Below are 15,016 nucleotides of genomic sequence, written 5' to 3'. Positions count from 1 at the left end.
ATGACTGTTGAAAGACATGGGTCATTGAAAGTGCTTGAGTTTTGTGCAAGAAAGAAGTGAAGTTGATATTTAAGTAAAATGTCTCCTGCCAACGATGTTCATGAGTCCTTGAAATCCTTGGAAAATGTGGAAGGCCCTTGAAAGTTTTTGAAAATTACTGTCAAGACATGGGTCATTGAAAGTGCTTGAATATTTTTTTCGCAAGGAAGAAGTGAAGTTGATATTAAGATAAATGACTCCTGCTATCGATGTTCATGAGTCCTAGAAATCCTTGAAAAGGTTCAAGACCCTTGAAAATCTTTGAAAATTACCCTATGTGCCATTGGAAGTGCTTGTATTTTGTGCAAGAAATAAGTGAAGTTGATGTTTAGGAAAATGTCTCTTGCCATCGATTTTCATGGATCCTTGAAATCCATGAAAAAGGTTCAAGGTCCTTGAAAGATTTTGAAAATTACCCTAAATAGCTCATCCTAGGTTCTGTAGCAAATCAAACTGCATAAAGTGATGAATAAAGTCTAAGATCAACAATTATGACACCTTCAGAGTCACTTAAATCACGTTTCTTCCTTAGTTTGCAGCTCACTTTGAGCTCCAGCAGGTCATCTTAACCTGAATATAGATATAGTAGTACATATTTAAATGCATATTCAGTCCCTACCGTGTGATTGGCTGTCTCCATACGGTATTTGCATTCATAAGCACTCTAACAGAAGTGGGTGTTGGCTGTGAGTTGGTGTATTTATTTGTAGCTGTGAGTGTGTGTTGTGTCTAACTTTAGCAGGTAAACAGTCCTCTCCTGCTGAGCAGGTGCTTGTTGGAGCTTGTGTGTGTGTGTGTGTGTGTGTGTGTGTGTGTGTTGGTCATGGTGGGGTCAGCGGGTGGACAGAGGGTTGGGCTTGACAAACGTGCGGTGACACCTCGCTGCCCTTCCAGCCACCGCCTCACCTCGCTTCCCCAGCGCGGCGTGCATAACTCGGGCCCCGAACATAATGGCCTCTAAAGCCGGGATTGATGTTATCGTTGCCCCGGGGGTTGCTTTGTGAGCCAGTTAATGGGGTTGTTAACCGAATGTGCCCCGAACAATGCACCACACACACACATACACACACTTTCATGCCAACAATATATAGACTCATGGGTGGGGAAAAAGAGGAAGTGATGATTTTTATTTAGCCTTAAAGCATGTTTGCTGCCAGAGATGAGGAGTGGGCTGTAAAGGTTTTATGATATTATATATACAGCACTGTGGAAAAGTCTTACAGGTCACCGTTGTGATTTGTTGTTTTAGCGATGATCTCATGACCATGCTGTGTAATTATTGGAACACATGCCAGAGAATACAGGGTAAGAAAAATGGATTTAGTGTGACCTACCTCGCATAAGGGGGGTTATTATTCTGGTGGTTTGTCTGTGGTTTCCATGGTGGCTGCACCGGTGTTTGCTCACTTTGCACATGTCGGTACATAGTGGAAATGGGCTTGAATTTTGCAAAATATACATATGTTTAGTTTAAGGCGGAGCTAGACAACACTGCAGGCTGTTGATTGGTCAACAGAGATGCCAGTACAGACAAAATGGGTTTGTCCACGTAGTTGTACTGCACTTTGACGAGCCTGATCAAGGTTAACTGTTCTAAACACTGACTGTAAATGCATCCAAACATCCATTCATACATACATACATACATACATTCATCCATTCATACATCATAGATACATCCATCCATCCATACATACATTCATCCATACATCATCCATACATTCATCCATTATCCGTATACATTCATCCATCCACACATCCATACATCCCTCCCTCCATACATCTATACATCCATTCATCCAACATCCATACATACATACATACATACATACATTCATCCATCTATTGTCCATGCATCCATCCATTCATACATCCTAACATCCATTCATACAGCCTTACATCCATCCATCCATCATCCATCAATCCATCCATCCATCCATACATTAATACATACAAACATTCATCCATCCATACATCCAGACTTATCAATAGCTGATATCCAGTAAATCCTACATCATCATTTCTTTCCCAGGGATTAATAAGTATTCTGATTCTTTTTCTTATTTTAGGACGTTTTTATTGCTCTATTTAACACTTTTTTATGAAGGGGATTCATGAGTGTGAAAACCCCCTGAAAACGTTGTTGTTGTTGCTGTGAAATGTTCATGACACACACACACACACACACACACACACACACACACACACACACACACACACACACACACACACACACACACACACACACACTGACGCCTCAACACAAATGAAGCTCCAAACGGAAGAATAAAATCATCTCAGTTGGACTTTATCGTACCTGCAGCTCTCAGTGTTGACTTTTGAAGTTAGTTTAGTTGTCTATAAAACTTTAAAAAGGTCCTCGCTCCTCTCACCATCAGAGACTTTCATTCTTTCTATTATTATTATTATACTGTATTTCAGCTCGGTTCCTGCAGGTCCTTCACTGCTGCTATTGGAAATGTTTCTTATGCGTCTCATAAAGTTCCACACACTGCACCAGGACCTGGCTATCGTTGGCTTTTTTTGTGTGTGAAAGAGTCATCTTTTTAATCTGCATCTGTGTTGCTTTAATTCATTAGTATTTATCCCTGGTATTTAATTTATCTGACACTGGTGTGGTTGTAGTCCTGTTCCGTGAAGGACCTTGGGCTTTGTGTTTGTCTGTGAAAGATGCTTCTTCACCGTGACTCAGCTCCACTTCCTGTCGGCGAGTAGTTTCTCGCTCTTTGTCCTTAATCTCTGGCCGTCGTGACACCGTCCACTTCATTAGCATATGTGAGCTTCACCTTCAGGCTCCTCCACCAGTGCAGGGACTGTGATTCTGCTGAGGCAACAACAATCCGTCCGATACTTTTTTTTTCCACGATTCACTGGTGAAGTAGACCCCAGGGTTGCAATTAAGGGGATTTTAGTCTTATACGGATACAATATAGTGACATCGAACCTGGGTATTTCAATTAATGAGATAAGTTAAGATACAGTGCTGACTCATTCATCATCTTCTGGTAATGTCGGGTAGCACCTGAGGTGCACTGCCACCTCCTCTCCTCTCCTATCCTTAGTGCACTCTACACAAGTCCTTGTAGAGATTTCTCCCTATAAATTCACATTTCATCCAACTTTTCCTTTTCGTTCCCATGTTTATGCTTCTGGCCCGATGGTGGCAGCCATTTTGTCCCATTGTTGATGCTCACATCTGGATGACATACTTTTAAATTCCAGTGTCCAGTTAACGAGGTCAAAGGTCCAATTAAGTTCAAGGTGACCAATGATTTACCCGAGATCAGCTTGATGTTCTTTTTGCAATCTTATCTAATATTGTTAGTGTTATTTTTATACTTTATTATTGTAGTTTTTGCAATTTTGCACCAACCTGGAACAAGAATTTCCTTCGGGATTGATAAAGATCTTTTATAGTGTGAGTAGAGTATGAATGCATATAACATTGAGGAAAAATAATTCATATTTATTGACAATAAAGTAGACTGTGAGGGAAGCTTCTGTGACACTTGGGAACATCAGGTCATGAGAAAGGAATACACGATACACAGCATTACATTCACCGGCCACTTTATTAGGTACGCTCTTTCAGCTTTATGCCTATTCATATAAAATGTCTCATTTCTGAATTTCTTCAAACCGTACCTCAGAATGAGAACGAGTGGTTGTTGTTGAATTGTCGGTGACAGACAGTTGCGGTTTGACCGTTTCACAAACTGCTGAATCTCGAGGGATTTCCACGCACAGACAGCTCTAGAGATTACAGAGAATGTTCTACCCACTGAGCTGCAGTTTCTCTGGGAGGAAACGTTGCCTTGTTGATGCCAGAAGTCACAGGAGAGTGACCAGACTGGCAACAGCAGTGGAGCGTCTCTGAACGCACCACACATTGGTCCATAAAGCAGATGGGCAACAGCAGTAAAAGACCACATCGGGTGCCACTGCTGCCACTTTACTAGGCGCCCTGTGTACCTAATAAAGCGGCTGGTTAGTGTGTATCCTCAGAAACGGGAGGTGCTAACCCTCATCGCTGATTCTTCACACTGCGCTGCCTGATAGAAACATCAGAGCTAAAACATCACATGGCTAAAACTAAAAGTAGAGATGCAGTTTTTTTTTTTACTCCACACTCTCCACACCTGAGCTGCACCTTGCGATTCCGTCTGTGCAGAACTACAAACGGAATCAGTAACAAGGCGCACACACCTGAGTGTGACAGCACAGACTCTGGCTTCGGGGAAAAGAAAACGGCACAGAATATAAACTCTGCACCTTTTCACTTGACTGTTTTCCACAGTGTAGAAGCAAAATGAGTCGCACGTGTGGAAGGAAACGCAGCAAATTCAAGTGCAGTTTAGACAAACTATGGTGCTAATGATCGCCCTCTCACACCTCCTCGACTCAATTCACTTAAAAATACTGAAGTTAATAATGAGTTTTCACTTGAGTGGGCAGAAACACAAAAGGACTCCACTTCTAATTGCCGCTGTTTTCTAACCGTCGTCCGTGCAGTATTTTCCTCTGTATTCTGCACCACAAGACGTGTCAGTTGTTAGTGGTGTGTTTGGGGGTTTTTGTCGGGGCTTGATTTCACATTCACGCAGACTTGAAAATGGGTTTCGTTTCACGGAGACGCGGCTGTGGTTTGGGGCGTCTCTGGTTACAGAGGAAAAACGGGCATAGAGCCCTAATGGAGCTGCGAGATGAAGGTTCCTCTTCTCTGGGAGGAATCAGATATATCAAATATCCATCCAACGAAAAAAGATGAAGGGGAAAAAGAATCCACTGGCTTAGCCTCGTGTGTGTGTGTGCAAACATTTTGCTGCTTTATGCAATATAAACGTGTGCAGAGTGGCTGAAACCGGAGATTTAATTTTGAGCAAAGCCTCAGCACTTAACTTTTTTTTTATGTGTATATATGTGTGTGTGTATGTATGTATGTATGTATGTATGTATGTGTATGTGTATGTATATATATATGTATATATATATATATATATATATGTATGTGTGTATATATATATATGTATATATATGTATATGTATATACACGACCGAACATGTATATGTTCGGTCGTGGGTTCTTAACAAGAATATGTCATAAATATTTTGCCGCTAAAGGGTTCATTAGCTCCGTGGGGAAACTACAGTTGCGCAAGTCAAAGCCGTAGCGCGCTACACATCTAAAAATATCATTATCATTTTTACACAAACGAACACGTAACCTGTGGCAACGCGTGATAAATAAAGTGGCCGTGATTTCACCGGAGCGCAGGTTCATTGGTATGCAGACTCGCTGTGCAGTCGACCACTACAGTGCAGATAAGAGCACCTGTCCATTGAGTGTGTGTGTGTGTGTGGATCTGCACTGCTCCTGAAAAGCATCAACAAGGAGATAACACAAAAGTTGGTGGTTTATCAGAGGAACATGCTGATAAGAGCCCGTTTAACATAAACAAACAGAACATGTGTTGGTGCTTGATGGGAAAGGTTGTTGTTTTTTTCTCTCTCATAGTGGGAGTGTCCTCCAGCTGCCATTCACCTCTGGTAAAAATGATCTGTTTTTATTCGGTGTTCTTTGCCTGATATCGTAAACTGGAGCATATACTGATATCGGTCTGATACAGACATTCTGGTCAAGAGAGAAAACTGTATATTGAATATTGAAGAGATATTGAAAGTTATTCTGGAAAAATGGCCAAAACCACTTCGTCACAGGATAACTTTCTGGTTGGTTTTATGGTTAAAATGAGCAAAAAAGTCCAGACGGACATTTTGAGGTGTTAAAGGGTTAGAATCATGATGTAATAAAGACATTCATGGACATACCAGGTACTATCGTTAATGGGAAAACAAAAATGAAGCATCATATCCATTCATTCATTCTCAAAACAAATCAAAAGTAGCACAGGTTTGGTGATATTTTAATGATATAATGTGTGAAAAAGAGCCGGCCGGAGAATTTATGCGGCGGTGTAGAAGGTGTGTGTAAAAGGTCAGACCATTTTTAAAGCTTCGTTGAGTGACAGCCGTTATGTCGTGCCGTAAATTTATTTGAGGCTGTCCGTCTTAAATATCTCTATTAAATATTCTTATTGCGTCTGCGTACAGGCAGTAAATGTGAGACGAACACTTTTTTTTGCGAAAAATGTGATCAGATTGAGTTTTTGTTTCAATCCGACCAATTTCGCAGGAATAATTATAGTTATTACTAACTATACGGCTAGCCGTGCACACAGCAGGCTCCCGCCCCTCACCTTCCTTTGATCCGTGTGCGGGTTACCGTGGCAACCGCGTTTGCAGGAATAGCAACACAACCCGCTCGTCTTTTTTTGTTGGGGCCAATTCAGTCCCGTTTGCCACCTGTTTTTGTGATTTAAAAAAATAAAATAAAAACCACGGAGCTGATTTAGATGCAGATCCGAATTTATAAACTATCCTGAAATCAATTTAAAAACAAAAACCTAACGTTGAACTTAACTGTAAAAGTTTATTTGTTTCTTTCTGCTCTCATATTTATTATGTAGACTTTTAGGCCTAGTCCACATGTGCTGTAGGTGGGTGTTTTGGGAAATAGAGGTATATTCCTGCTCTGTTTTCAAAAATAATCCTGTCCACATATAAAAATAAAAACCCGAAAAACAATATTTGTGCTGTCGGGAACATCTGGTCTGCAAAGACGGGAAGAAAATATGTTTAAAAAATGCATATAAAACACTCCTCAGAAAAAGTCAGAATCTACACAAATGAAGTCAGTAAATGAGCAAAAACTTTCTACGTGTAGGTGTAATGAGTTTGTTAAATGGATTGTACCAACAAAAACTGAGCCGAAAAGTTCAGTGTTCACTTCGGTGTTTAATCCTGACCCTCAAAACTGAGAATTACAGTCATGAAATCCACACGGATATATTTAAATTAAACCTCTGCCTCTAAAATGAGGGCAGAGCTTCTCCAGAGAGGCTGGAGAAAAGTTTCACTCTCGACTCGACTTTTCATTCTGCTTCAGAGCCACTGGAGCAGTATTTCAGCTTTGCCAGTACATTGGGTAGAAATTGCCATTTTCTGAAAAGTCTAATATTGATCTATGGGACTGCAAACCTATTCCCATTTTTGAAGAGGGGCAAAGGAAATATGTGGAGATGGAGACGGAGAAGGAGAAGAGCGCTGATATGAGGCAGAAGTTTCATTTCTCTCTCTGAACTTACACCAATCAAGCTGAAACCATCACAGCAAGAAATGAGTCACAAGGCCGTGTTCACACGGTCGGACACAAACATATTACCTTTGTTTTTCATATTCAGGATTCTTTTTTTTTTAGTTTGTCCCATCACTAGTGGACATCTCTGATTTGATCAGTGATGAAGTCGCATTTATTAAAATCCTCCAAACTCACAATAAGATAAACTCAAACAAAGCTACAGCAGCAACACTCGCCCAAAACATTGTTCTTATTGCAGTCATTTTGTCAGAGTTTCTCTGAGTGAATGTGCTGTTTTTATAATGAATGAATGAAAGAAACGAGCGAGTCAGGAAACTGAGGCGAGTGAGGAGGAGAACAGCAGATCAAGTGGTTTCCTCTAATGAGCCCCGTCAACATTACTCTGCAGATAAACAAATATCGGGCTGACGGATGACACAGTGGCACGACTCGTCTCCGTCTCTCCGGCAAAAAAACCACCTGTCGGTTTGGATTCGGAGAAATGTGTCGCCGAGTTAGAAAAGCTCTCTCTGTGTCTTCGCCTCCTCCATCTTCTTCGTTTTCTTCTATAAACCACAGTGTCACACTTTTTAGGGCATCACGGAAACTCATTAGTCAATATTTTCTCTGCTGTCTCTTCTGCCCCCACGTGAGCGTGTCACTTGCCAAGTATGCCACTGCCTGAGTAATTATGAATTATGCCGGTGTCTCACTCTCTACAGGGGACTGTGACGAGGAAGCACCGACTGTGGAGCCGCAGCATTGTTTACTGCTCCTCTTAACCTTCCTCCAGTGTTCCGTCTAATCTGACCCATTTTATAACTTTCCTAAAGCATAAATACTTAGTTTTTCATCCGAGTGACTCATGGTTTCCTTCATTCAACAATCAACATTATCTGTCGGTCTATGTATCTATCGAAACAGTTGGCTAGCTATATATCGCCCTTGCTATGTGGCGAGCTAGCTATCTAGTTAGCTAAATATGGATAGATAGATCTATCTATCTAAATATATAGCTAGCTATATATATTGCGCTAGCTATCCAAGTAGTTTGCTAAATATGGATTGCTAAATCCATCCATAGAAATAGCTTGCTATATGTTTCAAGCAAGCTATCGAAGTAGTTCGCTAAATATAGATAGCTAGATCTATCTATCGAAAAAGCTTGCTATATGTTTCAAGCTAGCTATCTAAGTAGTTTGCTAAATATAGATGGCTAGATCTATCTATAGAAATGGCTAACTATACATGTTTCGAGCTAGGTATCTAAGTAGTTGGCGAAATATGGATAGATCTATCTATCTATCTATCTATCTATCTATCTATCTATCTATCTATCTATCTATCTATCTATCTATCTATCTATCTATCTATCTATCTATCTATCTATCTATCTATCTATCTATCTATCTATCGCAATAGCTAGCTATGTATTGAGCTAGCTATCTAAGTAGTTAGCTAAATGTCGCTATCAGTTAAAGACTAATGCAGTCAAACGAATGCAGATATCAGCAGAGCAGACCGATAGAGAGCAGAACTGTAGCTAAACCAGCTCTACGTGTGTTTTTGTACGTTACGTTAAACGGTGTGAAAATGGTGAAAAACCATTCAGTGGTTTGATACCAGACCTTTTAAAACAAACATTCAGTGGCTTCAGTCCCTGCAAGCTCCAGCATTTCAGAGCAGAGAATGTGGCTGAGTTTTACATGATTTAATCCTCATTTTTAAACACTTAATTACTTTTTAATCATTCTAATTGAGTGAGGTGGTGAGTAATCCATTTTCCTGTGAAGTGATAAAGTCACAGGAGGTATTTTTTAGTGCTTTACTTGGATTTTGAAGCATAGCAGGGGGGGTTCACAGACTCTTGGAGAAGGATTAAATGCAACCTTTATGTGTGTGAGTCAGGCCTGTCAGTCATGATTTGAACAATATTCGTCTCAAAAAACACAGACGCTCACCCTGAAATTTTTATGATTGCATAATTTGGTGTAACAAACAAGAAAAAGCCCACTCTCCACTCACTGTCATTTATACCCAGCTCAGTGCAGACCGCCTGCCATGTAATGTTCTCCATTTCTTAATTTTACCACGAACCGCAGCGTGGATCCTTCGCTGCAGCCCAGCTGCCATTCAACGCGCTTTAATTGGTATTCATTTCAAAGTCTGCTCAGTGCTTCACAAGCTGTGCAGCCGCAGTATGAGGCTGTTTGACTTTTGTGTGAGCGTGTCTGATTAAAGAGTTATTTATCAGAGGTGGTGGATGCACAAAAGCCTTGAAGATTCAGACGCCATGGGTTCAGTTTGGTCTTTTGCAAGTCACAGGCACATTGCACATCCCCTCGGCTTTGAATCCAGCTGTGGGTTTTAAGGCCTGAAGTCTGCAAGAAATGTGAGAAAACACATGTGACAGGCTATTAGCCCATGACTCAGATTAAATATGGGTTCTGTCCACTCATCTAAGGCCATGTGACAGGCGGACGAACAAATCCAACTGTGGGCTTGGAGCGTGTTGCTACTCTCTCCTTTTTCTGTAATGCATTCAGTGTAATAAGAGTATTGTACAACACGCCGTCTTGGCGTGGATCTTGTGCTATATAATATGGAATATATTGTCAGGGTGTTGCTCGCATGACAGGCTCTCTACATATGCTGTTTGAAGCCGTTAAGTGTAGTCCGAATCATTAATGCTAAATCTGTTACAGCTGATTTAGCTTTCCTCTTGTTAGCAGCGCTGAGCGCTCAGAACATACAGGGGGGAAAACCCCCGGGGGACCGAGCTTCTGCCAATTTCAGTAGCGATTCTCTCAGAAGTCAGCAGAGAGACAGAGAAAGCTCTGATTTAGGAAGTGTGTCAGCCTTTTCTAAGAACTTATGCAAGGCTAATCCTGTAAAACCCATTGATCAGTGAACCAAGCCTGTAGAAGTATCGGGGTATTGATTAACCCTTTAAGGACCTTTACTTACAGTATAATGTGGGGCTTTTCACTTTCAGTTTTCCGCTCAGCTGTCATTCTGCATGTGACTTAAAACGGAGACGCGAAATGTGTCGTCAAGACTAAATGAACTGGAATTTAGTATTACCACATTTACAAGGCTTCATTGAGACTTGACTGAATCAGATTCCATTTGAAAAATCTAAATTCAGTCACCTGCTGTATTGGGACTACACGGTGGTACAGTGCCTAGCATGTTTGCCTCACAGCAAGAAGCTCACCAGTTTGTGTCCTAGTTCAACAAAGGGGCGTTTTAAGTGTTCCTCCCATTGTCCAAAAACATACAGACTGGGGATTAGGTTAAATTGACCATAGGTGTGAATGTTTATTCATCTCTATGATTGGACTGGTGACCTGTCACCAGTGCTTTTAGCCCTGTGTCAGCTGGGATTGGCTGCAGCTCCTCCCACGACCCTCATGTCGAGGATTAAGTGGCAGGAAATGGATGGATGAAGTCACATATCGACCATTACAACCTGCAGTCTGAGGCTATTTTCACGTTTCTAGCCGCATTGTTCAATTAGGATTTAAAACGGATCAGATTTGATGGTTAACATTCATTACAGTTGTTTTGCAACTGACTTCCATGTCAACACTTGGTTTTGATTTTCATAACTCAAAGGTCAACCTCAATATTGGGGAATTTTAACCTCTGAATGACAGAGTAAGAGTGTGTATATGAATTTGCTAACTATCTGATGTTTTTTTTGCTTTTTGCAGGGCTGAGGGTGCGTGAGGTGATGATCAATGTTTCCCGTCAGCAGGTGGAGGATTTCCACGGCCCTGAAGATTACTGGTGTCTATGTGTCGCCTGGAGCCACTTGGGTACTTCCAAGAGCCGCAAGGCTACTGTGCGCATTGCCTGTAAGTATGGGAACACGTTTAGGGTCACAGATGGAGGACAATTGTTGTATAAAGTGAATCGTCTAATCATTCGGTGTTTGTCTTTGCCCTTATTTTCAATAGCCAGAAGTTGTAGCTTTGACGTGCGCAATATACAGTAGAATTGTGTCAGTCTGAAAGACAAAAACTGCAAGTTCTGTGTTCAACTTTGTTCTTCTTAAGAGTTTTTTTTAAGTATTTTAAGAATCCATAATGTTGCATACTGCCTCCTTCTGGATTTAATGATCCATTACAGTCTTACACTTCCCCCTCCTCTTGTTTTTCATTATTATGGTTTCCCTTGAGCCTCATTCTCACTCCACAATTTTCAGCCCAATTTCCTGTTTTTGGAAGTCACAGGAAACTCTCTAGCCTAGACTGTATATTAAAAAAAAAATAGTTGTTTGTTTTGGTGTCCTCCTGAAGCCAAATAGGAAGTGGGCATACATTGAATAAGCACCAGGGAGTGACTCAACTGCTTATAACGTCAGAAAACATTTTCCCATGGATTTAATGGTCTCCATCACTAGTACCAGTGACTGAGATAGATGAGATGTTGTGGTCCAGGATGAAGCAGTCTCACCTCTTGTCCTGATTGTTGAACCTTTAGATACAAAATGGTGAGTCACCAGAACTGTCAGTCAGACAGTTCACAGTGTCGATGCTTTAATATACTGAAAGGAGAAACGGAACCTAATCCTTGCTTTGTTCTGGAGCACACTGTGTGAGCACAGCATGCTGATATAATCTTATCAAAAGCAACATCGGGCTTATCAGTAGTGAGGCAAAAACAAAATCAATGACTGCAATCAAATGCTGTCCAATTATAATTTGGACCCAATAAGCTATTCAAAGCCACCGTTGGCTAACAGCTAAAGGCCAGTTTACGTTATCTAAAAACCGTTCCTCTCTTGTGAATTTCTGATATAGTTCTGCACAGAAAGCAAAAGATAAAGCACACGTGTTTGTTTCTTGTCCTTGAAAGAAAGCAAGAATGTCAGATGTTAAAATCTTTATCTTCTGGGATTCTTATAACTGTTTGCACTTATCTACCTGCAGCTGAACCAACCTTTCAGGCACAATTATGGAGTTCCTTCCCTGCATTTTTTTAAATAAACATATATATATATATATATATATATATATATATATATGCAGGGAATCGCTCATGATCTGAGGATTTATGACCCCTCTTCATAACCACTGCTGCAATTTCAAAGGCACAATCCTGTTTCCCTCCAAAGGCTGACATTTAAAGGTTTTCAGAGGACAATGGCGACGTTGTAAGCTATCAAAGGCCATTCTGAAAACGGGCAGAATTGAATCTGTCACTATTGTATGCACACGAATGAACAGGAAGATCAGAGCAACCCTCGCCGACATCCTCTACCCAGTGTATCCTCCAAACCACCTTGTCAACAGATTAGCCAGCACAGGGCCATTGGATCCTCTCTCTATCCTGTATCAGCTGCAGCGGGTTTTGAAGGTCATGGACGTGCAGAGCTGGGGCCGCGCTGGAGTGTTAGCTGCTACTGAAGAGGATTCAGACCAGGCTGACCGTAACACTTGACACCTGACAGCTGCCTCTTATCTCCCCACACAGACCTGAGGAAAAACTTTGAGCAAGACCCACAGGGGAAGGAGGTGCCAATCAATGGGATGATCGTTCTGCACTGTCGCCCTCCGGAGGGAGTGCCCATGGCAGAGGTAAGGCCCCGCTTTCTCTTCGCTCCTCCTCCTCTTGAAATGCGAGAAGGTTATAGTCCCGCTGAGCTGAAAAGATCAGAATCAGAGCGGCTGTAGTTACTCTCTTCAATCTGTCGATTCTATACTGTCAGCTCCGCTTTGACCTTTCCGAGATTGATGTTGTTTGTGCTTGATACCAGCGGTAAGTCCACACAAACTTTGCCGCTGGTAAACAGGAATTTTATTCTGAACGGTGGAGCGTGTACGCTGCTCTTTGATTGACTGTCGGGGAAATTAATGAGCAACTCAAAGCACGTTTACACCTTTCTTTTTTTGCTGCAGCAACACTTGAGCAGCATCGTGTGTAGCATCTGTCAAAGAAAGGGAAAACCTTGCACGCCAAGAGCTAAACTACAACATACGAACTTTGTTGTTTGAAAAATGATCTTTGGAACAGTCTTAGTTGGGCACCAGCAACATTGAGCAGTGTTGGTGCTACGATGCGGGAGATTCACAGCATAAGTTTCAACCAAATATCCCCTATAAAAGCAATATCATACATCACTAAGATATAGACGAACTCAAAGTCTGTCGGAAATTCTCTTTCCAATTTCAATTTATAGCATCATTAGCCCTGCGTGTCTCGGGAGGACACATTTCGAGAAACATCTGGCTTAAAGTGGGTCAAGCCACACAGCGAATGGTCCAATTATAGTTTTGGAGGCTGATTTAAGGGAGCATATATATATATATATATATATATATATATATATATATATATATATATATATATATATATATATATATATATATATATATATATATATATACACATATATATATATATACACATATATATATATATATATATACATATATATCGATCCAGCAGGAGCGTCCACTGCTGCTCATCGGCAAAGACATAAAAAGTCACAAAGTGAAAGCTCATCATTGGGTTTCTGCAACAAGAACATAGCAGATATGTGAAGGTGTGTTGCATCAGTGCATCTAAAATATCCATGTCTCAGTAGTTTGGAATCGCTGCAAAGTCTTTTCCTGGGTGTGAATTGCACGGTTTAGACTTTGTAGATTTGTAGACTATCACAACCTCATGATTCCAACTTTTGTCTCGGAGCAAGAAGGATGAGTCGATATGGTCATTAAAAGAAAAACTTTAAGCCCAATCGCAATCCAAAAAGACCCAAATATCACAAGTGCTGACATTAAAAGTATCTACTGATCAAGATATCAGTCAATACTCAAGGTTGTGATATCAGTATTGGTGTCTGACATTTAAAAAAACGTGTGTGAACTGTGCCTTCCTGTGCAGAGTCCACATGTTTTCTGGGGTAGATTAATTGGGAGACTCTTAGGTGTGACTGTGAGTTGGGTGTTTGTCTCTGTACATTAATTACCTCTCAAGGGTAAACACTGCGTCTTACCAACGTCAGCTGGCTTTGTGGCTCCAGTTCCACAAAGAATAAGTGTTACACAATGGAGGGAATGAAGTTGCTTTGTTTTATTGACTAGATCTGTAGGATAAAAATTAGAATAATCCATGAGGTGGAAGTATTTGCCAAAGAGCCCGATTGGAAACCTCATATTCTATTAGCATGTGAGCTGTAGCCAGGATGATTGGGTATTTGGGGTTTCTCAGAACCAGGATGACAGAATTTGAACTTCAAGCAATCCCTGATGTCTGGAAGTCAGGTGTTGCCCTAAGGAACATGCATGGCTGAAGATGGGTGAGATGTCTTCAAGAAAAACCTTGCTACTGACTCAATGTTGGTGGTTTCCTCTTCAGAATCAGTATCTGCTCATTTTTTACAAAATATCACATTGGAATTGAGGCACAAGAGCCTTATCGTCAAAACACAGACACATGGACAACGTTTCAAACAATAGATTGTCCCTTTTTCCAACGACTATCCTACTCTCATGTAACCCAGGACTTCCTCGATATTAAGAACAGAGAAAGAGGACAAACCCTCTCAAGTTCCATAGTTGGTTGACTATTTGGGAAAATAATTCAAATCAATCAATATCGATAAAATAAAAATGTATTGCAGCCTTTTGTTTGTCTGCGTTGAATTGATGTTCTCAGCATCACGTGATGTCAGCCTAAAGAGAAATATGTCCCAATCATTTAGAGGAAGAGAATAAAAAAATAAACCTAACATGAGGGGGAAGAAGA

At 40.9% G+C, this 15,016-nt stretch overlaps 1 protein-coding gene across 1 annotated transcript in view; it reads left to right on the top strand.

Moving 5' to 3' along the window:
- The window catches only part of unc5db (unc-5 netrin receptor Db), a gene marked incomplete at its 3' end in the record, with an annotated part of 251,619 nt that overhangs the window by 125,256 nt on the left and 111,347 nt on the right, over nucleotides 1-15,016 (top strand). The window contains exons 3-4 of the mRNA XM_083905089.1: nucleotides 10,975-11,118; nucleotides 12,740-12,843. Coding sequence (XP_083761215.1) covers nucleotides 10,975-11,118; nucleotides 12,740-12,843 — 248 coding nt within the window. The remainder of the gene's footprint in view (nucleotides 1-10,974; nucleotides 11,119-12,739; nucleotides 12,844-15,016) is intronic.

This window comes from Microchirus variegatus, assembly GCF_963457635.1.
Source record: "Microchirus variegatus genome assembly, chromosome: 18".
NCBI lineage: Eukaryota > Metazoa > Chordata > Actinopteri > Pleuronectiformes > Soleidae > Microchirus > Microchirus variegatus.
Note: the sequence above shows the minus strand (reverse complement) of the source record. Positions and strands in the feature narration are given on the sequence as shown.